Source organism: Papilio xuthus, unplaced genomic scaffold (genome assembly GCF_000836235.2).
Source record: "Papilio xuthus unplaced genomic scaffold, Pxut_1.1 DF825946.1, whole genome shotgun sequence".
NCBI classification, from domain to species: domain Eukaryota; kingdom Metazoa; phylum Arthropoda; class Insecta; order Lepidoptera; family Papilionidae; genus Papilio; species Papilio xuthus.
This window is the reverse complement of record NW_013532703.1, coordinates 5,154,149-5,180,706: the sequence shown is the minus strand read 5'-3', so window position 1 is coordinate 5,180,706 and position 26,558 is coordinate 5,154,149. Positions and strand designations below refer to the sequence as shown.

The window sequence follows — 26,558 nt, the reverse complement described above, 5'->3', positions numbered from 1 at the left end:
TACAAAATGTTTTTTTCTAATCATGGGTAATTTTGCACAATTAAAAAGTTATAAAAAAAATTAATTTCCAAAGACGTGTTTGCATAAATGTTATGAATATTTTGTAAAAATAACAGCGTCTCAATAAAAGTATTTCAATATTTAAAACAGTGAGTAGTTGAGATTCTATGAATAAAATTAACATTTCCGATGTCTTAATTGTATATACTTATCAAATCATAGATATAAAATTATCTAGAATATGAAAAACTCATATGTAAAAATATTGTGCAATTTTATATTGCAAAATTACCCAATATTTATAGCTAGTACAATTTCATAATTGTATTCGTGGTATTGCGGTAATAGAAAGCAAATATGATTTATTAATCATATTTGCTTTCTATTACTTTCTATTAAGCTAGATACATTTATCAATTTGGCATTAGAATTATATCTTATCTACAATTAGCAACATTTTTATTAGGAATAACTAGGAATTAAATTCTTAAAATTTTCATGAGTTATTTTAATACAATAATTAAATAACGATTGTACTGAAAATTTTCGAATTACAGTCTAACCGAGAATATAAAAATTCTACTATAAAGATGTTTCCATCGGCTTCTTTATTGCAATCAGTTATGATTTACGCAAAGATATTATATTTTCACATTCATGGCGAGGGTTTTTGTATTCCCGGTCAAGCTATAATTCAATTCCTCTACTTTATATGTAGGTGTAGCAGACTCCACGTTAGTTCAGCCATGATTCAATTATCGTTGGTTTTCGAGACCAAAATCTCTGTATAAAACATATCATACTTTCATTATCTTTCACATATGTTTTGTTACGGGGATTTTGGTCTCAAAAACCGACCATTAATGTGATAGAGATGTCAGTACATTAGAATACAGGTATGAGATGTCGCGGCGTGTTAACTAGCGGGTCGTCAATGGCCAGTAAAGCGTTGAAGGACAAGAACATGGCGGCCGCGGAGGCGAGGTGCCACAGATCGTGTGTATCGAGGAATCTCAGGGCAGTGCAAGCTGCGTTGTGTTGACGAGATTGAGCCGGTGTTTCCTTAAATATGATAATAATAGTAAATTTCTATACAATTTCTAACCTTTCGTTATAAGAGATGGGAACAAACAGAAACACCAAAGTGATCATCGATGTAATTGGACATTTGGAATATGTACATACCTAAGTTTGCAGCTATTGGTTATTTTACTTCATATTATTATAATATTTTTTGTATGGATGTATGAATTTATTACTTTTTTTGTCGTATTGATTTTTTTGTCAGAAGCGATTAAGCATTAAGATATTTGAAAGCCTAGACCTAGATGCTAACAACATAAATCATGTTCATACCCAAGAGATGTAGACAGAGTTCTCTATTTGCACAAAAGTAACTCCAATTTGCCATATACTAATGTTATCTTACTAAAAAAAAAATATTTCTGATGGATAGATGTCAGTTTGAAGGTATCTTCAGAACAACTCCACAGATCTCTATGAAATTTGGCATAAATATATAACATAGTCTAGAGAACACATAGGCTAAGTATTTTTTTTATTTCCGCCAACAACTAGTGGATTTATAAAGGTCAACGTCGCTTTGCTATACACTTACCGACCACTTGGTGCGCGAGTCAAGGAACAGCAGCAACGCCAGTACCCAGGCTGCGTGCGCGAGGGCGAGCTGCACCCACACGTAGGCGGGGATGCGCTCGCGGTGCACCAGCTTCATCAGCACATAGCTCAGCATGTACAGGATCGCGTTACCCATCAGGATCGCCAAGAGGTGGCGCGCGAAGTCTTTGTTGTGTGAGTACATACTGCGAGTATACAGATGTACAGGATGTCCCGAAATTATATTTTCAAATGTTTCACCACCGTAATATTATTTATACATAATGTTTTAATAATGTTATGGTTTTTGTTATTAAAGAGAAAGAGGGGATTAATAATATGTTTTATACAAGTGTATCAACGTTATAAATAGGTACAGGAATACCACAGATTTCTTGACTGAAAATAAGACAACATAACTTACCTTTTAGTTTCTCAGTTTTAACGCTAAAGGGATTTAATATGAAGGAAAGGTTCAATATTTATAAGTGTAAAGGTTTTCTATAACTACAGCTTTTCGTAGAACAAACTGCTGTTACAATTAGAGTAACCTTTACTTTGTGGTACATACCCGTAAGCAGCGAGCGCCCAGTTGGCGAGGTTGGCGACCGCCAGCAGGACCGCCCGCGCTGTGTAACTCGGCAGGAAGGAGCGCCGTCCATGAGTGCGCAGTGACACCCACGCACGTTTTAATATCAAACATCCTGTATAATACCAACGAATATTACCGAGAGTTCTAATATCGAACACCTGTATATTACCAAATTATATTACTGAGAGTTTTAATATCATCAAACAGCCTGTATAATAATACCAACTAATATTATTGAGAGATTGAATGAATTAAACATCATTTTAATTTATATCGTTATCTCATTTTATTCAAGGAAAATGAAAGAGATGGTAATACATTTTTGTACTTATTTAGCAGTTCAAATTTAAAATAGTGGGGTGTTAAAAAAATCGCAAAACATACCCAATCTGAAGCGACCCACGTAATATATCTTCAGAGTAAGTATAAAGCACACGTAGAGATGCAGGATTGTGAATACTATCCAGAAAGCCACACTCGGATATGTGATACCAAAATAACCTAAAAAAAGAAGAATAAAACTTTTTGGACGATTATCATTAACCTCTTTATTAGTAATTATAATAAAACATATTTTACTGCCATAAACAATTAATGGTTAATCCCTTCACACTCTTTACTTGTAGAGATGGGAAAAGGAAAGTTTTTGAGGAAGGAGATAGAGAACCTATCCTCTTTATTTTCATCTCCTCGATCGATTAATACAGTACAATATTTATTAGTAATGTTTAAATTACAGGTCAAAGAGCGATTTACAAAAAAAAAGCAACAAAGGTAAGCAACTGCATACTTTGCTATTTCGGAAAATTCAGGTGACCGCTTACTTGTTTGCCACCTTATGATATAAAAAAATCGCTCACACTATAGTTAATAACTTTAGCGACCACTTAAAGACTTTGAGTGGACACTAATACACAAAAAGATAGATTTGGTAAGTTTTCTTTATTACTTTATTTTAGCTGTATTAGAATCATATTTCTATGGTTTTGTAATTTTTATTTGAATAAATGTATGAATAATATATATATATATATAAATGTACACTAACCAATAAACATGGCGACGGCTATCAGCATGAATGTTGAGTGTGCGCTTGCGTTTACATCAGGATGCCTGTTTTGGTACAACTTTACCATCACAAGTACTGCTATCACGTACATGAACGATGAATCTGCGTAAAAACAGATAATAAAAAAATCAAATATTATATGTATTTCAAATATTAACATTTATACATATAAATAAAATTGATATGTTTGTATGTAATATTGGAAAAAAATATATTTCGTACATAAGTATTTGCGTAGCCGATAACGATTGCATAATGTTTGTTTGTGTGTCTGTTCCCAAGGCCGTGTTTGATCTGGTTAATTCTCCGGAACGAGTTCACCGATTTTGACAGGACTTGAAGGAGACTACTAGATTACTTTATAATACCGCGCGGACGAAGTCACGGACGATAGCTAGTACATTGTTTTATATTTATCATTTGCCGATTATGTATTCAAACTTACCAAATTGAAAGTTCATTTTATTTGGACATAGATGATAGCAGGCCGAGAGCAGACCTTCCATCATCAGCGCCAAACCCATCGAGTAGAATAGACCGTGGTGTTGAGGTATACCGAGATTCTGTCGACATATTGTAAATACAAAGGCTTTTAAGATATCAATTTCATTCAATATTCAGAGAATTTAATTTGTGACCCACCTATAAGATAAGTCGTTTAGTGGGTCATACATTAATTTCCTACACTGTACGTTGGCATATTTTTTTTATTACTATTCAGAGAAATAACTACTAAACAACACACCTACCAATTAAACAAACAAATTTTTGAAAATCATTTAGATAAAATTTTGCAAATAAAAAAGCTACCAAATGAGAAGCAATATATTTCGCAGAAAAAAATAATTATAAAAATCTGACAACAAAGAGTGGAGTTACGAAGTAACAAAAAAAACAAACAAACGAATTGAGAACCTCCTCCTTATTTAACATATGTAGGAAACCTATCTCACCTTTGGATGATTAGCAGGTCTGATCTGTCGCCACCAAGTCTGCGCCATGAATACCAGGCCTAGCAGTACGTAGCCCACATTACTGTACACGTGGTTGAAGTCAGACAGGAAGCCCAGCGGGTGAGCACACAGGAAGTTGTAGTAACATAGATCCTGGTTACCAGTTTGGAACACCATCTACGGTATTATAAAAATGACAACTTCTAAAATCATCACATACTAGCAGTTGTCCGCGACTTCCCATGTCGAATTAAAAATATCTATCTAACACACCTTACTAATATTATTATATGAATACAAAAGATTAGACTGATGGATGTTTGTTAGAAGGTATCTCCAGAACGGCCGCATCTTGATGAAATTTGACATAGATGTATAACATAGTATGGAAGAAAACATAGGCTAATTATAAAGTTTTATTAAATTCCGGATAAACGGAGTCGCGGGCGACAATTCGCCTAATAATAAACATAGCCTATGTCACGCGGGGTTACAGTATCTTTCCAACAGTGAAGGATTTTTTCAAATAAGTTTATTAGTTTCGTAGCTTATTGAATACTAACAAAACAAAAAAATCTTTCCTCTTTATATTAGTGAAGATTTCAAAACTATCAACCAACATCCTATAGTACTTAACTATTTATTTACCCTACAAAATGATTGCTACAAAACATCAAAGCAAATTACTTACACGTTGGTAAGTAGATAGCAGTTGAACAACTGGCAAAGCGTATACCACGGCCACTGTGAGAGCACTCCAAAAGTACCTGATAAATATTATCATATTGTAATTCATTGCAAGTAATATATCAATAAAAAAGTAGTTTTAAAAGAACAAACAATTTATTATTATATTAAAAAGAATTATTCTTCAAATACGATTAAACGTAAAACATAATACCAGTCTCACTCACTCTGATGAAGAGCCCCCGATGGGCTCGAAACTAATCGGTGCCGGCACCGGACAAATATACGTCAGTGATTTGACCGTTTTTATATACATTCAATTAACAGTTTAGCATTAAAATATAACTTCTTTTTCTAGGTTAAGTTACCTTACCACATCAGTGCAAATAATATGTCTAAAGGGGCTAGCTGAAAAACAACAGAGCCTTGGCATTGTTGAGCTTGCCGTCTTTTGTAACATTGTGTTTATTTATTTGAATGTTTTATATTGGTTATGTTTATGTACTTTTTGTGTGGGAATAAAGGGTTCTAGGATATAGGAAAATTAGGAGACAAGCTATAATCGTAATGATTTAGTACCTATCAGAGCGCCTGCTATGCGCGCCGGGCTTCGCCCTGCTGAGCCCCGCCAGCGTCAGCGGGGGACTGAGCACTATCTCCTGGGGCAATGGCTCTTTTTCTGCTTCCAAATCCACTTCTGAATCTACATATAAAATATAATATCGCAAGTTACACACACATCTTACTAATATTATAAAGCGAATGTCTGGATGGATGGATGGTATGCAAAACGGTAGTTAACAACAAAACTTAGTATGTAGTCTGGAAGCACATATAGGCACACAGACGGAGTCGTGGGCGATAGCTAGTACTATATAAAAGTTGTATGTATATTAAGTAATTTAAATATGCCTTAATATGGGAGTATTTCAGTGTTTTTAATATAAGTGGTTACCTGAATCATCTGTGTGCGCGATAGGCTGCGTCTCACTGGACGTCACATTCACTGAAGACGACGGCCCCGGCTCATCCTCTATAATTGTTATTTCTTCTGTAAACATAATTATTATTCTAAGCTATCACATCTGTATTAATATTGCCATCTCTACAATTCTCTTTGCGACAAACAGAGACAGCATTAATTTTGACATCTACGACTGTTGGAGTTTACAAGAAACAAAAGAACAATTATTTTATTGAACGTAAAAATATCTCACCAGTAAAGTTACATCTTAATAAAGTCAAAAGTGGTGCAAATATAGCAACTATAAGCACAAGAGCAAATGCTGCCAACACTCCCGATATATACTCTGTGTACGTCAACGCAGGCACCACGCGGAATCTGGAACATACGTCTTGCTTCTTACTAATATTATATACTAGCTGTCGCGTAGTAAAAATAAATAATAACACAGAGTTCTGGAGATAAATTCAAACATCCATCCTTCTATCCAAACATCCGCATTTATATTGATATACTAAGATGGATGGATGGAAGGTATATCTAAAATAGTTCAGTGGATCGCGAAATTTGATTGTAGAACATAGTCTGGAAGAACATATAGGCTTTTAATTATTTTTAAACCCGCGCAGATGAAGTCGCGTGCGACAGCTAATACATGAATATATCATACATATTTCTGTAGATAAATGTTTACAACAAATTATAAAAGAATAAAAGCCAAATCAAGGTAAATCACCAATATAATGTAACAATGTTGCCATAACAATAAAATTCTACCATTTCAGTAGACTTACCTAAAATTCTTCACCCGACCATCAACTATCCAATCTTGCAAGCTGGAAGCACTATCGATACTGATGCCAGTACAGTCCGCATTATTTTCCTTCACTATAAACACTATATAGAAACCCACTGGGAACATTGATTGCTGAAAAAGTTAATACAATTTCTTTACAATGAAGATAAATAAAAATTTAAAGATTGCATATGGCAATATTACTTGACAATACTATAACTTCAAACAATTTTTTTTTACTCTGTATTAGTTTTTTTATGACACAATATTTTTCAAAGCTTTCGTCATATTTGTAATGATTTTTTAAACAGTTAAATATGTATGTATGTTTAATCATTTATAGGCTTGGTACTTTATGGTAATCTATGGATATAGTGGAGGAAATATAAAGATATATAAAGGCACAACTTACAGTAATTATAATGCCGCCTTTAGTCATCATGGTCAGATGATATCCTTGATAGAGCATGTCCTTTTCATTGTCAAATACTGGGCACTTTAAAAAACGAAAAAGTTCATAATAAGATTTGGTGAATGAATGGATTTTTGTTAGAAGATATCGGCATAACGGCTGAAGGTCTCGATGAAAATTGGCCTAGATATAGGACATATGAGAACACAGGTTATTAAATATTTATTTTATTCCGCGCGAAAGGGGTCGCTAGCTACAGCTAGGGTTCTAACATATGTTTCTTAGTGGATTCTCTTGTTTATAATCAGAAGTCGAGTACTTACCGAGTTGTTTTGTATGGAAACTACAGCACATACTGTGTCGTCAGATTCAATCATCAACATCACGCTTTTTGGTATCGTGTAATTAAACCTACACAAAAAATCAACCTTTTAGAATTCCCTAATTACCTTTGATACTCTTACCACGTGTTTCCACTGCCGAAACATACAGTTTGTTTTTGTATTGATGTTTCGGGAATGAGAACACACAATTACGATTCATATTTTTTTATTTAATTCTTTACCTTGGTAATATAGATTTATCAATATGACTCGCGTTCAATGGATCCTTGTCAAATGAGAAATAATAATATTTCGGTGTACTCGGCGTCACATTTAGTGGTACCTCCTGTAATACACTCATATTAAAAAAAACAACAAAAAAATCGATCGCTTTTTTTCCACTTCCGAAACATTTTACTTCTTACTAATATGTTAAATGTGAATGTTTGGATGTATGGATTTGGCACAAGGTATCTCTAGAGTCGCACATCAGATATCGATGAAACATGGCATAAATGTAAAATATAGTCTGGAAGAACACATAGGTTTCTAATCAAGTTCTTTTTTAAAAATCATAGCGCCGAGTGTGGAGTCGCAGGCGACAGCTAGTGTCAATATAGTTTTGTATAGGTATTTCAGTAATTAAAATCTATAAAGACTATCTTCTTATTTTATAATCTATAAAGACTTCTATCCGATACCTTATCTAATTCTACGTAGAAATCAGTAACTCTCCGTAGTTTTATATTAACAGACGTGTTGCGAGGATTTGCTGTCGTTATTTCTATCATTGGACGATTCTCTGATGTTATATCTGTTAAATAAATAAACAGACTAAAAAACTATTTTACTATCATCCTTAAAACTTAAAAATTATTCTGGATAAAATTTATCAATAATTGTTTAGCAACTTCAAAGCAAAAGATACATATATTTATGAGTAAAACTCATTATATATAAAGTAGGTAAATAATGTACAGCACATAGTTAATAATCCATATATAAAATAACAATCTGTCTGCTTGATATATAAATGCACAACTATAATTAAATATGATTATAACTTACTGGATCCAGCATCATGTGGGCATAAAGTCCTCGCCATGTCGTCGAATTGCAGCACAGCATTTGATGTCGCCACCACTAATGGTAATTCCCATGATGAAACTCCTGTACAAAACATGTACAATCTTGCTAATATTATAAATGTGAATGTTTGGATGGATGGATGTTTGTTATTAGGTATGGTATTGGAACTTCAGAATGGCTCCAGAACTTGGGCAAGAATGTAGAACATAGTTCATCCAGGCCAAATAGACTACTTATTGAGTTTTTTTTTATTTCATACAGACAAAGTCGTGGGCGATAGCTAGTTTGTTGCCAAGACTAATTTTTGATATATGTAATTGCATTGTGAGAAACAAATTTTGATAGTGTTATATAATATGATATACAGTTGTTAAAAAATAAAAAAATAAACATTTTATAGTAATGGGTATGAAAAAAACATCTTTTATCTATTGTTATTAGTGTATATGTCAGTATACTGACCCTTTTGTTGTGTTGCTGTTATGAAGACAGGATATTCCCCATCAAGAGTGTCATTTAATGCGGCATGTACACGACTAGGGTAACCGCGCCATTTATTTGACTCCTAAAAAAACAAAATCAACTATTCATTATATTTTTATAAATTATAACACACTTGTTACCATCTAATGTGCAAAATTGCATCATAGGATGTTTCAAATTATTAACATTCTCTCTATGGATTAATGTGGACTGAAATCAATTAATCTTACCTCAGTAAAGTCAAGTATCTGTGTTGTAGTCTCATTCACTGTCACACTTATTATTTTATCATATTCATACCTAAAATACAGACGATATAATGGTTACCACAGTATTTCCAGTACCAGTTTCTTAAAAATATTTATACTTAGATAATACTTTTAACAACACACCTTTACTGAATTAATCATGCATGTCCATAAATTCAGATAAGGGTCAGTAATATATTGATTATAATATTAACAAAGAATTAACTAAGTAATAAAATGTATTTGAGAAATAATATGTGACTTACGTATCATAAATAAAGTTTCTATGAGTCACATTATCATATCCCGCATTATTCTGCGCTTCACAATTATTTCTGAATGCAAGTAGAAAGCTTAGTATAAACAAAAACATCGCAATGCTTTATCATTGAGTCAACCAACTTGAATCATTTTGTAATAACTCCGAATGAAAAATTAAGGCCTAAGAGGGAACAAAATATTTACAACTTATCTCCTAGCTGTTAATCTCACGATTTAGAATTTCACAAACACAAGCTCAAAGTAAATCAATATGCGAATAAAAATATACACGAGCATCAACAACTCAACAAAAATAGATGATTGTCAAACTGTCAAATGTCAATGCCATCAGTGACTGTCATAATCATATGTGTCCTGATGTCAACGATTTTAGATAAATCATAATAAAAGTTTCCGAAAAGAAGATGAAAATGGAGTTCGATTCAAAAAATAAGTGTTAAAATTTTGGTTTCTCTGAGAAATGATTACTCACAGTAAAATAAGTTAAATTAAGGTTTATAATTATGATCGTGCAAAATAGATTCTTGAAAAATTGTGGGCGACGAGAACCAAGTTTTTCATGACGCAATGTCAATTCCTACCAATCCACCAATGACAGCACGCTAAATTACGTCATTCCTCAGAGTAGCCTATAACATTGCCAAAGCTTTTGCTCAGTTCAACCTTGCTGCCGTAGTGAGAAACAAACACATAGTAAATAAATTGAAAATGGCGTCGTTTCGCCGATCAAATGAGCTTGAGAATATATTTTTCTGTATTGTGTTCTAATTCTAATAAACACTGTCATTAATTTTAAAATCTTCCCACGATAGTAATAATTGGCACTAAAAGTGATAGTTAAAGATTAGGAAGCTGTAGGTTTCCTAAAAAGGCGCAATGGTGATTTATGTAAAGTTGGTGTGATAGCAAATGTTTACATGATTTGGGGGCAGGGCTGGGGGTCAAAATGCTACCGACGGTGGAGGAGAGTCGTGGCTACGACTTCCAAGACCCAGATAATGCAGAGAAATGGCGAGGCCTGTTCGTCAACTCTCTACGCAAGGTTTGTGTACAATATGTCAATTTTATAGTTATCTCACCCGAAACAATATGCGGACTTAAGAATCAAATTTTACAGTTCTGATGTAATAAAAATTATTCTATTTGTTATAAGTTGTCTTCGGCTTATGTTATTTATACAAATATATGGTTTATTTACTTTAAATACTTCAAACATATGTTATATAGTTACAAATCGAGCGACTGTCTTTGTTTACTGATATTTCTTGAATACGGAAAAATGTTTATTAGTTCGTATAACCAGGTGTTGTATATCAGAGTGCACAGGTTTCAGATTTTTGCTATATTTTAAATCTGAATATAAAAATAAAAGCCCAAATTGAAAATTATAATTGACTGAAAAAAGTTGTATTTTGAAAATTAGATTCATAAATGAAAACGTAGGAGTATGTTTTTAAAATATTAAATTTTTAGTCTAAATATTAATTATTGTCATAAGGGTAAACATGTTTTAGGGGCTTATTCATTATAACTTTAAAAGCTATTACACAATAAAGTGTTTAAAAATTTCGAAGAATTTTATTAAAATCATAAAGCAACAAAATATATACAATAATTGATTTCTTTTATAGGTCTTGGAGTCAGTGCATCCAACATTAACAGCTGAGGAGAGTGCTCTTGAATATGTTGAGTCACTTTGCTTACGCTTGCTGGCAATGCTATGTGCGGTCCCTTCACCACTCACAGTCCAGGTACAGTAATAAGGAAGCAAGCAAACTGTTTTTAAAGCCAATTAGACCTTTACCTATTTAATTAAAGGCAAAAACTAGCGCTACTAAACTTAATAAACTCTATTTTAATCTTATAAATGTCTTGAAGATTAAAGACAACTTTTTCAGACTGTAAAATTTCAATGATAAAGACATATATTTATATTAACAATACATTAAATTCGAGTGAAAAAAAAATTACTAAAAACTATAATTTCCAAGGATGTTGAAGAGCGAGTTGCTAGAACATTTCCAACACCTCTGGACAAGTGGGCGTTATCTGATGCTCGTGAGGCCGCAACTAATCGTCGCCGGAGACTGCTCCTGCCTGTTGAGAAATTGCACCATTTGCTGCAAAAGGTTACCATCTTCTTTACCCACCTTTCTTTAACTGGTTACTATTAGCTTTGCGTAATGTACTTGTTATAATAGTGGAATAAATCATGTATTAATTAGGCCTTTAAAATAACTTACTTTTATTACAAAGTTTAGTGACACAGAATATAACCCTATAATTATTTTAATTGAAATTGCATCCCAAAAATTTGTAGCAAATAAATGTCACAGCACACAGATGTGACTACTGCAACATATTGCTAAGACATGGATTGAGGTTTGATTCATGTTCTTTGATCCTAACGTTTTTGTCATGTCACACAGGAGGTGCTTCTCTACAAAATCGATACGTCAGTGTCAGTGTTTATGACTGCAGTTCTGGAGTACGTGAGTGGTGACATACTAAAGCTGGCCGGTACATTCGTCAAGAAAATCTCACAGAAATCTGGCTACCAGACGATATCGTGCAGTGATATAAAGACTGCTATGTGTGCAGATAAAGTGAGTGCAATTTTACTTTTAATATCAGAATAAGAAAATTATATACAGATATAATATAGATATAAAGTAATTGCATAAATATAAAGAGTACAGACTCTTTATATTTAGATCCGACACCCAAAACCTTTATGATAGCCCAAAGTCATTTATTTATGTTGCACAGTTTGCCTTTTCCAGGCATTGTAGCATAGAATTTACTTATAACAAAATACTTACTCTAACAGATTATAAAAAATAAAACAAAAAAAGAAAATTAGTTACATATTTAACTGTCTTATAAGCAAAACAATCTTACTAATATTATAAATGTGAATGCTTAGATGGATGGATGGATGTTTGAAGGTATCTCCGGAACAGCTTAACAGATCTCGCTGAAATTTAGAATAGATGTAGAACATCGCCTGGAAGACCATATGGTCTACTTATTAAGTTTTCTTTTTAATTCCGCGCGGACGAAATCGCGGGCGATAGCTAGTACCATTTATACAGATTACAGACTAACTTAATGTGTCACTGTTTATTAACAGACCCGGAAGTTACAGCTTCTGGGGTATGCTTTGAACTATAGAAATGTCACATCTAGTTTGAGTTGACACAATTCTTTGACTCACTACTGGCATAATTCATTATACTTTCCACCAGGTATTAATGGACATGTTCTACCAAGAACCGGAGTTACTAGCCGCGGGTGCCGCGGGGGAGCGGCGCGGGCGACGGGGCTCGCTGACATACGGCGAGTTGGTGCGCGACCTCCTTGCGGATGAGCGGAACTTCCTACGAGATCTGCATCTCATCATACGAGTGTTCAAAGATGAATTGGAAAAGATACTTGAAAGGGATAGTCGGGTGAGTTAGACAGTATACATCCTTTGAAATATCTTGGCGGCTCATCTGGATAGTGCCCTCACCACCGCATTTCTTTACGTCCCATTACACTGAAATTTGCGTTCTGTGTTGTCTCATGTAATGTTCCGAGCTGCCAAGATATATGACAACATTTATACCGGCTTATATTGGCACACAGCATGCATGTTATCAACATGTAAATAATTGTATACATTGCATCTATATAAAAGGCAAATTATTAACCAATTAACAATTAAATTATAATTTTCCTCTTGTCTTACCTTATAATTAACCTATATACAGTCAAACCTGAATAAACTACAGTTAAGCGTACAACGATATTTTTCTTGTTAACTGTAGTTTCTTGCTAAAGAAGATACTCTGCCAGGACCGGACAACAACTTAGTTGTAGAGGTTTCTCACTTATCCCGGTTTGACTGTAAATGAATCATAATCTTGTAATACTGTTAGTATATATGTATGAAGTTTTTCCGCAACTTGTAAAGTGTGAATATTTGTTGTTGCAGGCGATATCTTTAATATTTGGCAATATAGTGGATATTTATGAACTAACAGTGACATTACTTGGTAACCTTGAAGATGCTATGGAAATGTCACAAGATTCACCAACACCATATATTGGAAGTTGTTTTGAAGGTAAATTTTGTTGTTTATTTTGTTATTTACTACTTATCCTTAGGTTATACATAAATAGCTTTGCAATTTGTTTTTGTTGTTTCTACATACTTTTAGACATTATTGTTAAGAGCGAATAGCGCGATTTATTTACAAGTCAAGTGTCAAATTGATTAGTGAAGGGACATAAACTTGGTTTAATAAGGCTAGTGTTGCGCTGATACACCGGCACAGTGTCGAATTTTCTTCCTAACAATAATTAGTAAATTAGTTTTTAAATAGCTCTATTGATTAAACATTTGTAGTATACTACTTTTAAACTAAAATCTAAACAATTTATGTACTAATTTACGTTACTATTAACATGTTGACCGCCATTGATTGACCGAGTGACTTCACTTTAATATATAAAAGTCATAGTAGCATTGAATGTGTTAACTAATATATTTTTCTTATGCAGAGTTAGCTGAAGTAGAAGAGTTCCGTGCGTATGTTAGGTACGCAAACATTGTGACAAGGAAAGAATCGCGCGAAGCGTTACAGAATATTGTTGATGATCCAGTGGTGAGTACATTTTATCATATAAATATTTGGAAAATTGCTTAGTAAAATAGTGAAAACTGCATTAAAATCTGTTAAATCAATTCCGAGATTAGCTTGAACAAAGTCACAGACAAATTGACAAACAGATAAATATTCTAATAGTAATTTTGTGATTTATAGCGTTAATGAAGACCGATGAGTTTTTCTTATAAATTTTTCAATTCCTTAATTTTTTTTTATATATATCAGAAGATGGCAAACGAGCAAGCGGCCACCTGAAATCGCTAAAATATCGAAGTGACCGTTGCATTTGCGTTGCCTACCTTTAATCGATAGAGGAGAGAATGTACAGAGAGAAAAATTTTCCCTTCCCATGCATCCTCTCATCCGGAAAGTCCACTTCTACTTCCCATTCTTTCCTTATAAGAAAGAGGCTGGGAAGGAAAAGAGAACTATATAAGGCCTCCGGGACGCACACATTACATTACAGTTTTTTACATATATATAAATATTTTTATTTCAGTTATCAGAGAGATTAGATACAGCGGGTCATGGATTCCGTCTAGCAGTGAAATACTATCTGCCCAAATTACTTCTAGCACCGGTAGCACATGTGTTTCTGTATCACAACTACGTGCTTGCTTTGCTACAAATAGCACCTGCCTCTGAGGACAGAGAGAGTTTTAAACAAGTAAGTATATATTTTTGTAAAAATTTATGTAAATACTAGCTGTTGTCCACGACTCCATCCGCGTTTAATTAAAAAAATACATAATTAGTAGTCTATGTGTTCTTCCAGACTATGTTCTATATATATACTAAATATCATCGAGATCAGTTAAGTCGTTCTGGAGATACCTTCAAAAAAACATCCATCCATCCATCTATACATTATCATTTATAATATTAGTAAAATTAGTAAGATTTAAAAGATCCTGTATAATGTTAATGTAATATTTTTTTTCTTTATTCCAGGTGGAATGCAACCTTCATCCCATAAAGAAATTGTTGACAAAAGCACTTGGGAATGGACCTAAGATGTAAGTAAAATAGGTCATATCTGTCTCTCTCTCTCTTTCTTTCTCCCTATGAAAAAGAGAGATATCAATATGTTTTAATACAAATGTTACGGAAATAGGATTTTACGGTTACATAGTTCCGTATAAATGCTTCAAAATGACCAATACAATATTTTTTATGATAATTTTAAAATAATATGAACTTTAGGGAGGCAACATTGAGGACTGCTGCGAGAACGAGACGGCAACTAGCGATAGAGAAGTGCAACGAACTGGCACGGCTCGTCGACAACTGGGACAACCGGGATGTGGGACAGTGGTGCAATGAGTTTATTAGAGGTAAATATATTAGAAAGAGTGTCGATGGCCTAGTCACTTAGGGTAGGCACCGAGTCCCTTAGTGGTGACTTATAGTTAGCTAATGATGAATCAATAGTAGGGTTAACAACTTTTTTATTTACCCCTTGATACTGTAGTGTATGTTGAAAATTAAAGCAATTAGTTCTATTATTTTTTTGAGGGAAATTAATTTCAAATTTCAGAGGACACACTTTCCAAGATTGGACCCGGCAAGAGGATAGCAGAGCGAAGAGCGTATCTCTTCGACGGTTTACTTTTATTATGTAAACCTATAACAAGTCTGGTTAGTATTAACTTAATCTTACTAATATTATAAATGCGAATGTTTAGATGGATGGATGTTTGTTTGAAGATATCTCCAGAACGGATAAACGTTTCACAATTAAATTTAGCATATATACAGATCACAGACTGAAAGAAATGTGTTCTTTAGGCTGAGCTCTTAGGCTACTTTTTTTTTATAATTCGGTGCCGAAGGTTTCGAGGGCGACAGCTATATTCTATATTTAGCGTTTTCTTATTCCCTTTAGTAAATTTTTTCTATTAAAATGTGAAGTGTATAAATTATTATTTTTAGGTGGCAGTCAATAGTAGCGGTCTAACAGCTGGAGGCAGCGGTGGACAGCAATTGAAACTAAAAGAAAAATTACATGTACGGAAACTGGAATTGGTGGATAGACCTGACACTGATGGTAAACAAATAAATCATTATAGGTTAATTATTGTCAATTTAAATTATAGTATTGTTTAGCAAATTTTTGGTATGGAAAGGAAAACTGCTAGTTTTGTACATCTTTACTATATTATTGATGAATGTCGGTAAAACAGTTCGCTATAGTGTAGGTAAAACAGCATGTGTTTTAGATTCCTCCGCTAGATGGCGCTATAACATAGTTATGTTTTGTTTGCAGAGGGCCGGCATATGGTGGAGTTGTGCCCTCGTGTTGGTCCACCCGTGCTGCTTGCAGCGGCCTCCTGTGCGGAGAAACGCAACTGGATGTGTGACCTTGTTATGTTGAATACTAAACCAATGCTGGATAGAAGCTTGGACAGGTTTGTAACATTTACGTTCAAGCTATCTAGAAATTAAAAAAAAATGCACTAAAAAGCTAATCTAGATAGCAATTTGTGTTATGTTAGAAAGTGCAATTGAAAAATTGAACAAGAAAGGATTTAACATGGATATTTACTATAATATACAATAAAATCTCCTTATTCGCGGTCCCGTTACACAATTGGCGTGGACAAAACGTAAACAAATTCCGTATTCACGCCAAAACATAGTAGCGGTTTCAGTATCCGCATTCGATCTTATTGTACATGAAAATTACACGCAGATTTATTTTTTAAGTTAATTACAAGCTTCTTGATCCGTTAGTATTCTCGAGGTCATCAACAATCGATCTTATAAACGTTGTATCTCTTACAGCATTCTATTAGATCTAGAGAGGCGGCATCCTTTAAAACTACCGCCTGTCCACTTGTACCGGTTTGCTGTACCCGACTCACCTGACAACATAGTACTGGAAGAACGAGCCTCACCTAACACATCGCCTGTACCACTAATTAAGGTTAGTTTTTTTATATAATAAAAACCAAAGGAACAGTGGGCCTTGTAACAAAAGGTTATCAACTTCCATGGGAATGCGCAAAAGCTAAATTAAAATAATTCCAGTTCAGTAGAACTGTGACGGTGGCCCAGCATTGGGTCTTACCAGTTAGCGTTTACATTATACCAATTGTATGCCAGAGTTTGTTTTGAGCACTACTGTCTTACTGTACTGGCGTAATGTAAACCAGGCATTAGGGACATAGTAGGATAGAGTAATACAGCCGTTAAGGTTGCAAATATTTGATGATGTTTGGTTTCTCTATGAACTCGTATATTTGTATTTAAGTATTTTTCTACTATTTTGAACTTTCTCTTACGAAAATATAATATAATTAAAAAGTTTAAATATTTTTATTCGCTTCCAGGGAGCAACGCTACTGAAATTAGTTGAAAGACTAACGTATCACATATACGCAGATTTGAACCTAGTACGAACATTCCTCACCACGTATCGTTCGTTCTGTTCGCCCAGTGAACTATTGGATCTATTGATTGAACGCTTCAAGATACCTGAACCTAGCGAGGTGTATGACGCGCCAAGAATAGGTATGTATCATTCAATCTTACTAATATTATTGTTTGGATGGATGGATGGATGTTCGTTAGAAGGTACCTCTAGAACTGCTGCATTGCATCTTAACTAGGAACATAGGCTACTAATTTAAGTTTTTTTAAAACCCCGCGAACGGAGTCGTGAGCAACATCTAGTCTTTCATACAAATTTGTTGCTCGGAACATCGTAAGAGTCGTTACGTTCATACAATGTTAGATGTAGTGGGGTATAAAGGGATGGGGGGAGGGCACTGTAAGTGACCTAGACCCAAAAAAAATTGAAACTGTCCATACAAATCGGTTTAATTTGAGGCTCTAACAAAGAATCACTGAAATTTTCTGTGTATTACATAATTGTTATAGTTTTCTCCACAGTGACTAAATGTATGCGACTTTATTTTGTACTTTGAATTTATCTTATGTACTAAATCGTAAGAACGCTTTTTAATTCTTTTTTTATTAACAAAATTTCCGTGTTTGCGCATGCTAGTCGTAAGGACCAAGCCTTTGAAGAAAGATATTAGCCCAAACACATCAATATTGGACATTGAAATTGGTAAAGTATTTAGTGCTATAAAATGTATGTATTGTGTTATTTTTTTATATATAAAAATGTAGGCAATAAATAACAATAAGAAGAAACGGCAATATTGCATGTGAAGTTTAAAAAATCTTGTTACTTTTTACATAAAGTCAACTCTCCCTATTCGCGGTTTTACAATTCGTGACATAAATGTAGGCAAATTCTGTATTTACAATCAAATGTAAAGATATATAATAAAAATGAAGCAAATACAGCCACAATATATTTTATAACCCTTATTTTTTTTTTGTTTGAACAGATTGTGTGGAGAGTACAGCGAGTAGCGACGCTGAGAAGTTAAGCAAGAACACAGCGAGGGAAGACTGGAAGAGATATAGGAAAGAGTTTCAACAGCCTGTCAAATTTAGGTATGATTGCGTTTTTATGACATATGTATCTTAAAAAAACATGTAAATTTTATGTCAAGGTGATTTTCAAATTTCCCTCGAAAACAATCTTAGGTCCTTGAGATAGGTTTTAAAATTGTGTTAATTACTTTTATCAAAGAAAGTATAAAAAGCTTATAAAATCCGATCGATATTGCTATGGCGATTATCAGACGGTTTAAATTTAATCCAGATGTATTAAAAATACCGCGATTTCGGACTTTACCCGTTAATATTATCAATGTGACAGAGTAATCAACGTGCTGCGACACTGGGTGGACCAACATTTCTACGATTTTGAACGAGAGCCGGCGCTGCTGGAGCGGCTCCGGGACTTCCTCGAGTCGGTGGATGGGAAACCCATGAGGAAGTGGGTGCAAAGCGTGCTCAAGACTGTGCAGAGAAAGGTACGTTTTGTTGCATATAAACGAGCATGGTATTTAAAATTGCAATATAAATTCGGTAAATATTTAAATCCTAAATTTTAATTGATACAGTCAAGCCAGGATAATCGAGAGTCCAAAGAACCGCGATATTTTTCTGCATTTTAGAGGTTTCTCTCAAACTCTCTTCTTCTTTCTTCTCTTCTGGCTTCTCGCATATTATGTAATTCATCCGTTGGAACCGGACAATGACTTGCTTTCAGAAGTTTCTCCTTGTCCAGGTTTGACTTTACTTTCTACAGGAACTTTGAGATAATTAAATCATATTAATCAAGTAAATCTTCACTTTCTTAAGCTTTGTGTATGTATATCAAATTTAATACTAAATTTTGTATTTCAACAGAGTGGTCAGAATAACGAGTTGGAGTTAGGTGGAGGCGTGTCTCATGTGTTCGATAGGGCTCCGCCCGCGGTGTTGCGGCACGTTGGGGATCCGGAGAAGCACGCGTGGCACCCTCTAGTGTTGCACCCATTGGAGTTAGCTAGACAACTGACATTGCTTGAATTTCAACTATACAGACAGGTTGGTACACCATTCATTCACTACCATCCCTTTATAGATTTATTAAATCTACACTAAGACTTTTCTTAACTGACCTTTTATTGACTATCAGTATTACGAATGTTTAGATGGATGTTTGTTTGAAGGTATCTCCCGAGCGACTGAACGGCTTACGATAAAATTAGGCGTATATGAAACATAGCCTGGAAGAATACATAGGCTGCTTATTATGTTTTTTTTTATTTCCGTGCGGACGTAGTAGCGGGCGACAGCTAGTTGGTCATATATTCCAAAAGATTCTGCCCAAAGTGTTTAAGTACCGGTCATAGATAAAGGGTTAAAAGTATTATTTTATGCTTTTAGGTGAAACCATCAGAACTTGTAGGCGCGGTATGGACCAAAAAGGACAAGGATAAAACCAGCCCTAATCTCCTGAGGATAATAAAACATACAACCAATGTAAGTACTAATAAAATCTTATTAAAACATGAAGGTGCTTCATATCTGCAAAGAAATACTAAGATGTGTGAAGTCAACTCGCACTGGGCCAGCGTGGTTGATTGTGGCCGTCCCTCCAAACTTAGGGTAGGCTCAGAACCCCTCTGTGAGCTGATGTAGGTGCTTAAATATTTAGTTAATCACTTTAAAAGTTTTTACACAGTAAGCTAACCCGCGCCAGTGGAAATGGTTCATACGTCCATATCGAAATACCAGTCTAGCGTAGCTAGTCGCTTAGTGGAAAAGAGGTTTAAATATATCTTCATATCTCCAGTTCACACGATGGATGGAAAAATGGATAGTGGAGAGTGAAAACTTGGAGGAGCGTGCGGCTGTGGTGTGCCGGTTCCTAGAGCTGGCGGTGGCGCTGCGCGACCTCAACAACTTCAACGGTGTGCTGGCTGTCGCTGCAGCTTGCGGAAGCGCCTCCGTACATCGACTACGAGCCACATTTCAGGTAGATTTTACTAATATTATTAATATTTGGATGGATGGATGGATATTTGTTACGAGGTATCTACAAAATGACTTAACAAATCTCAATGAGTATGAATGGGGAAGGCATAGGTAATATAATTTTTATTTTGTAATTCTTCGCGGTCAAAAGCTAGCAAGATAAATTGTCGAAGTTTAGTGATAGGTGGCGCTGTTGCTAACAGTCTATTGTTCATGTTAAAACACATTTTTTGTAGGTTTCATACAGTTTAGTAAATATTAATTAATTTTCTAAAATTTTGTAACATTATTAAGATTGGTTGTTAAAGTTTATTTTTACTTATTATTCCGCCAGATGGTGCCCCTCAGACTGATCCGAGCGTTAGATGAGTTCCGTGAACTGAATTCGGATCATTTCAGAAGGTATCAGGAACGCTTGCGCAGTATAAACCCGCCGTGCGTGCCTTTCTTTGGCATGTATTTAACTAATATATTGCATATAGAGGAAGGTAATCTCGGTAAGTGATAACATAAAACTGTATTTATAATACTGTGTTGAATAACCTATTTGTATTCTAGACAGCTAATTTTATTTGCAGATTTCCTTCCTAATTCTGAACTAATAAATTTCTCGAAGCGACGTAAAGTAGCGGAGATTACGGGAGAGATTCAACAGTACCAAAATCAACCTTATTGCCTCACTATAGAGCCCAAAACAAGGGTAAGTCATCCCTTAGGGTTATACAATCCAGAGGTTCTAACAGCCAGTGACAGTAAAATCAATTAATTTTATCTATATTTAATATTTCAGGCATTTCTAGAATCGTTGGAGCCGTTCCCTGGTATGGACGACAATGAGGTGACGAATTACCTCTATGCAAAGAGTTTGGAGATCGAACCCCGACCACCTATCAAACAGATGCCTAAATTTGTAAGTATATATACATAAGAAAATAATAGCGTTACTTCTATAACTGTTTTAATATTATCTTACTAGTCTAGAAAAATATCTAGACAGAACCCTCAAGAGTTTATAAAAACGGTAGAAACCATAGGACATTGCTAGTGTTTTATAATTGCCATATTTTCTTTACAGCCAAGAAAGTATCCCGAATTATCTTTAAAACCGGTGAAGCTGTCACGACGCTCGCACGACTCCACGCACCATTCCGCATCCAGCGCATCCAGTGCTGATGATAATCTAAGTCAGTTAATTTACGTTTTTTTTTTTTTAAAACTGGATAAGCGAGAGTTATGCGGTCGGTACGAACGACTTCCATAACTGAGGAATTCTGGTTAGAGGTAAACTTTTGTAAGCGAGAAAAAATACTCGGTGCCTTTGACTCTCGCTTATCAAGGTTCGATATAATTAATAAAAAACATAATTATTAGCTTATGTGTTCTTCCAGATTATGTTTTACATATATGCCAAGTTTCATCGTGATCCATTTAGCCGTTTATATGGGAAAAGGGTTGTTTTTAGGGTTTTCCCGGCAAGTATACGAATTTCTCTCACCTTTTAAACCTTCTTTAGGCCTCCACGAACATTTCAAGACCAAGATAAGATGAATCCGTTCAGCCCATCTCAATTTTTAGCGAGACTAACGAACAGCAATTTATTTTTTATATGTATAGAACTTTAAAGAATGAAATGTATACAGGTGTGTCGCAGTTGTCACCGACTAGCGGCAGCACGTGGGATGGCGCCTCCGTCACCTCGCTGCAGCTGCACCATGACGATAAAGGTACATATACTGTGCTATCCTATTATATTAAACACTAGCTGTAGCCCGCGACTCTGTTCGCGAGGATTTTAAAACTTAATTAGTAGTCGTGTTCTTCCAGACTATGTTAATAATTGAGGTAGACAGAAAACATAAATATATCGATAAATAAGATAATCGTTGAATTTTAGGTAACTGATTATTTATTTATGTTGACAGGTAGTCGTAACGAGGAGCGAGGTTCTTTAACGAGTCCTAGGTTGGAGCGCGGCTCCAGTAGTTCTCTGGGCCAGCTGGGACAGTTCAGTTTATTCGACAAGGGCCTTGCGTTATTTGACAAGAGCAAGTCGACTGCTATGTTGAATGCAAAGTAAGTAAACTGTCGTATTCAGAGTCATTAATCACTAAGGGACACCCTTAGTGTAGATTTGTCATGTAAATAAGCTCTTAGGATGACGCGAGTAATCAAAATAGTACATTACTTAAAGAAATAATGATCGCAAAGATAGTCGCGCTAGTGGAAAATTGTTTTAAGTTCCGTGTTTTTAATATGATAATTTTATATAGGAACAGTGGACGCGACGAGCCGCCTTCGCCCCGGGATAATCATTCTCCGAGACATGATCGGTTAGTTATTATTCTTTCATAAAAAAAACATACTACAACTACCCAATGCACGCCTGTAACCTAGAAGGGTAAGCAGTGGCCACGGACCTTCATTTGGCGTGGACAACTCCGAATGTGATGGGTGGCAAGCCGCATTGCCGCCTTTTTTCCGGAGATTCAAACATACCTTTGAAATTGTGTGCTGATTTGTACAGGTTGAATCAATATAAATCAGTCGGAAAAATGTACATATGTAAATAGGAAAAGACATTGGTACATGACGGTATTCGAACCCAGGACCTGCAGATTACAAGTGTACTGCTTAACCCCTGAGCCACCGACGTCCAAATATAGATTTTATGGTTTCTTTTATTATAACTAAGTGACTAATTAACTTATGTATTCAACAGTAACTGTTCAACGTTAACACGTCGCACGCCGGCGTTGTCTCCGCGCAGCGCTATTGTGGACGCGGAGGTGTTCTACTCCCGTAGTGCTGAACATCTCGGCTGCAAGCGACAGGAACAGCTACCACAGGTACCTCTTGTCAAACTCACACATTTGTAGTGATACATACATATCTTTGACAAAACAGATACTATAAAGTTTGCTTTAGAAGTTGGATAAGCGAGAAACCCATATAAGCGGGAGCCATGACCTTCAAAAGCGAGAAACTCGGGTTAGAGAGAAACCCCTATAAGCGAGAGTCATGACCTCCAAAAGCGAGTAACTCAGATTAGAGAGAAACTATGGCTTACTCAGTTTGGATTACTATTACTCTATTTGAATAATGTTTTCTAATATTTTTGTAATTGTGTCAGGAACGTGTGCCCCCACTGCTGCCGCGTGGTGCAGGCGGGCCGGGGGCGGAGGGCGAGAAACCACCCCCATTGCCACGCAGGCCTGCCTCCCCGCCCTCGCATAATGGTAAACCTTGGCATATATCTTCTATTATAACTATCATTGTGATATGCAAGTCTATCTGTTGAACTGTAAGTTTCTGATATCGAAATCCACGTTAAAACAATTTGTTGTCTCTGTCTTGTCAGAGATAATAACAGGGATGATGATATGTTATTTATACAGAGATTTTGGTCTCGGAAAGTAACGCTCACTCATTATCGATAAGCGGTTATTTTAACACAGTTTTCTACGCTCGCTTATTATATATTCCTCTAATATATCTAAATAACAAATTGTTGTTTTTTCTATTGTTATATAAGATTTTTATATAATGAATGTATTACAGCATCCAGTGAACCACCACCGGAGCCCCCTGACAGACCTCTTCCCAGCCCAAAACATCATGATCTCTTTAGGTAAGTTTATAATATAGGTATATAAATACAATAACAACAACTAAGGTTCGACACACGGACTGCTTTAGCCATTTACCATTAAAAAATCCCGCTGGCCATACACGGACTGTTGCAATTTGTCGTTTCCCCGACAAAGTATAAGCATTTTATGAAATTCACCATCAGCTCACTATACTTCCCACTGAGGGGCTACCCTAAGTTATGGGTGATTAGGCCATTGTCAACCACTGGCCAAGTGCTGGTTGACTTCACACATGTCTGTGAATTTCTTCTCAGATATGTGCAGGTTGCATCACGATGTTTTCCGTCATCGTAAGAACTTCAGATAAATGTTCATATGTAAATCGGAAATGGAAAAACACATTGGTACATGGCGGGATTCGAACCCAGGACCTGCAGATTGTAAGTCAAGTGACTGACCACTGAGCCACCGAGGCTCTTTTTTATGAAATTACTAGCTGTCGTCCGCGTCTCCGTCCGCGTGTTTGTCTAAAAAAAAAATTTGGGGTGGACTACCCTTAACATTTAGAGGGATGAAAAGTAGATGTCCGATTCTCAGACCTACACAATATGCTCACAAAATTTCATGAGAATCGGTCAAGCCGTTTCGGAGGAGTATGGGAACAAAAATTGTGACACGAGAATTTTATATATGAAATTATTTACCATTAATTTGACATGATAATTGTAAAAAATGTAGTCTGATACTTAAACATGTGTTGTGATTACGTTATTTTAATGTATATAACATTTCACTCATATCTAATAACCTATGTAAATAAATCCTCTTTTATCCGACTTGATAATTTTTTATATTTCCAATTTAACGATGTCTGGTCTTTATATTTTTATTTTTCAACTCAGTAAGTGCAGTTTTCCGCGCATTAAAAAAAACAATAGTAATATATTTATCATTTATCAATAAAAAAAATTTTTTAGCACTATTATTTTGTATTTATGTGTTTTTAGTTTAGTGAATAAAGATTTTTTTCTTCTCAGAACGCCAGCCATGTCTCCGAAGCGTTCCCCCGCCCCCGCGCCACCCATCAGCCCCTTACCACAATGCAATAATATTGAACAGAGGTATTGTTTCAATGATTATATCATTTTTGTATATATTTATGTGTAATATATCGTTAATATATTCAATATCAAATGTTCTCAGGACTGCGGCGTTCAACTTTCCGTCCGCCGTGTCTCCGTCTACATCGCACCATTGTAAGTGTTTAAAACTTTATGATTCCGGGCCTCGTGTGTCCTCAGTGTTAATTTAGTATAAGAAATCTAAATTATATATGTTTATTCTTAGCAACGGAGGGCTGCGGCGTCTCTCCTCCCCTGCCACCTCCGCTGCCGCCTCGCAGGAGACGGGACTCCGCCGCCCCACCTACCCCGCTACATCAGGTACCCACACAATATTAAATTTTACACTAACCCTATTGCCCCCGATTTCGTCCGCGTGCAAAAAACATATAATATAAACTAAGTATTCTGCCAGACTATGTTCTATATGTTTGTTAAATTTCATCGAGATCTGTTCAGCCGTTCTAGAGATACCTTCGAATAAACATCCATTCATCTAATAATTCGCATCTATAATATTAGTAAACGATACTAAACACGGAGTACTTTTAATATTCATATATGTTACAATCAGACGACATGGGGTGAATCGGGAAACATAAGCGGCAACGGGTCACCGTCCGGGGCGGTGGCGGTTAGCGGAGCAGCCGGCACTCCGCCCCCGCTGCCCCCGCGACCAGCACCTGCGCCTGAACTGCTGCGACCCGCGCACTCCGCCCTGCTGCAGCGGAGACACCATAGCGCCTCGTGAGTACATTATTACATTGATACTGTTAGGAAGAAAATCCGACACTGTGCCGGTGTACTGGCGCAACACTAGCATAACTAAAATGTCGACATTCATGTCCCATCACTAATCATTCTGACATTTGACTTTGTAATGAAAGCACGCCATTCGCGCCAAAGGATTCTAATGTCTAAATGTATATACTGGTGCGTACATGAACGTATACGTGTACGTATACGTTTACATGTGCGTATACGCGTGTACACGTGATCAAGATTTTGATTACAAACGATTCTATATTACGCGCGTGAAATAGCACGGAACTATTGACTATAGTCAGTTAGGTATACCTAAACAATAGTAACTATAAAACACGTTTGTTGAAGGAATAAAAGTACTACATTAGCTACTAACAGCATTCCATTTGTGAATTTGTTTTTTTTTATTTGTATAGTTTGGCGCCCCGGCTGCCCCCGAAGCCGCCTCCTGCTGCAGTGGCGCCGCGCACCTAGCGCCGCCCCGGGCCGCGCACCGAGCCACGCGCGCCCCGACCTCCTCGCCCC

General features: G+C 35.7%; 2 protein-coding genes across 3 annotated transcripts; one reads left to right on the top strand and one right to left on the bottom strand.

Moving 5' to 3' along the window:
- Positions 1 to 595: 595 nt before the first annotated feature.
- Positions 596 to 9,826, bottom strand: Sir-1 (sid-1-related gene1). The gene is made up of 20 exons (XM_013321867.1): positions 9,500 to 9,826; positions 9,216 to 9,285; positions 8,965 to 9,067; positions 8,482 to 8,583; positions 8,115 to 8,227; positions 7,656 to 7,759; positions 7,414 to 7,501; positions 7,091 to 7,174; positions 6,677 to 6,810; positions 6,136 to 6,260; positions 5,874 to 5,969; positions 5,498 to 5,621; positions 4,923 to 4,998; positions 4,232 to 4,408; positions 3,724 to 3,841; positions 3,258 to 3,380; positions 2,594 to 2,710; positions 2,189 to 2,321; positions 1,619 to 1,823; positions 596 to 1,062 (listed from the first exon to the last, which is right to left on the bottom strand). The coding sequence occupies exons 1-20, from the start codon at positions 9,604 to 9,606 to the stop codon at positions 886 to 888; spliced, it is 2,376 nt and encodes a 791-aa protein (XP_013177321.1). The 5' UTR covers positions 9,607 to 9,826; the 3' UTR covers positions 596 to 885.
- Positions 9,827 to 10,176: 350 nt separating this feature from the next.
- On the top strand, positions 10,177 to 26,548 carry Sos (Son of sevenless). Of its 2 annotated transcripts, none has more exons than XM_013321721.1 (35): positions 10,177 to 10,557; positions 11,147 to 11,266; positions 11,507 to 11,644; positions 11,945 to 12,121; positions 12,764 to 12,967; positions 13,495 to 13,624; positions 14,064 to 14,167; positions 14,670 to 14,837; positions 15,122 to 15,186; positions 15,374 to 15,504; positions 15,708 to 15,808; positions 16,103 to 16,217; positions 16,437 to 16,578; positions 16,955 to 17,096; positions 17,503 to 17,683; positions 18,532 to 18,640; positions 18,909 to 19,065; positions 19,445 to 19,624; positions 19,967 to 20,062; positions 20,376 to 20,558; positions 20,892 to 21,054; positions 21,136 to 21,257; positions 21,348 to 21,467; positions 21,633 to 21,741; positions 22,198 to 22,281; positions 22,480 to 22,630; positions 22,828 to 22,887; positions 23,274 to 23,403; positions 23,688 to 23,793; positions 24,116 to 24,185; positions 25,185 to 25,268; positions 25,351 to 25,403; positions 25,495 to 25,589; positions 25,843 to 26,015; positions 26,450 to 26,548. In XM_013321721.1, the coding sequence occupies exons 1-35, from the start codon at positions 10,462 to 10,464 to the stop codon at positions 26,505 to 26,507; spliced, it is 4,317 nt and encodes a 1,438-aa protein (XP_013177175.1). In that variant the 5' UTR covers positions 10,177 to 10,461; the 3' UTR covers positions 26,508 to 26,548. The 2 variants fall into 2 exon arrangements, with proteins under 2 accessions (XP_013177175.1, XP_013177176.1); XM_013321722.1 differs by having other exon boundaries at positions 10,181 to 10,557; positions 23,277 to 23,403.
- The last annotated feature ends 10 nt before the right edge of the window (positions 26,549 to 26,558 follow it).

Coding starts and splice junctions, on each gene's coding strand:
- Sir-1 (XM_013321867.1), bottom strand. CDS start 9,606: ATGTTTTTGTTTATACTAAGCTTTCTACTTGCATTCAGAAATAATTGT. Junction 6,261..6,676: donor GGTCGGGTGAAGAATTTTAG/GTAAGTCTACTG, acceptor CGTATGTTCCAG/ATTCCGCGTGGTGCCTGCGT. Junction 5,970..6,135: donor ATTAAGATGTAACTTTACTG/GTGAGATATTTT, acceptor TTATGTTTACAG/AAGAAATAACAATTATAGAG.
- Sos (XM_013321721.1), top strand. CDS start 10,462: ATGCTACCGACGGTGGAGGAGAGTCGTGGCTACGACTTCCAAGACCCA. Junction 17,097..17,502: donor CGCCTGTACCACTAATTAAG/GTTAGTTTTTTT, acceptor ATTCGCTTCCAG/GGAGCAACGCTACTGAAATT. Junction 25,404..25,494: donor TCCGTCTACATCGCACCATT/GTAAGTGTTTAA, acceptor GTTTATTCTTAG/CAACGGAGGGCTGCGGCGTC.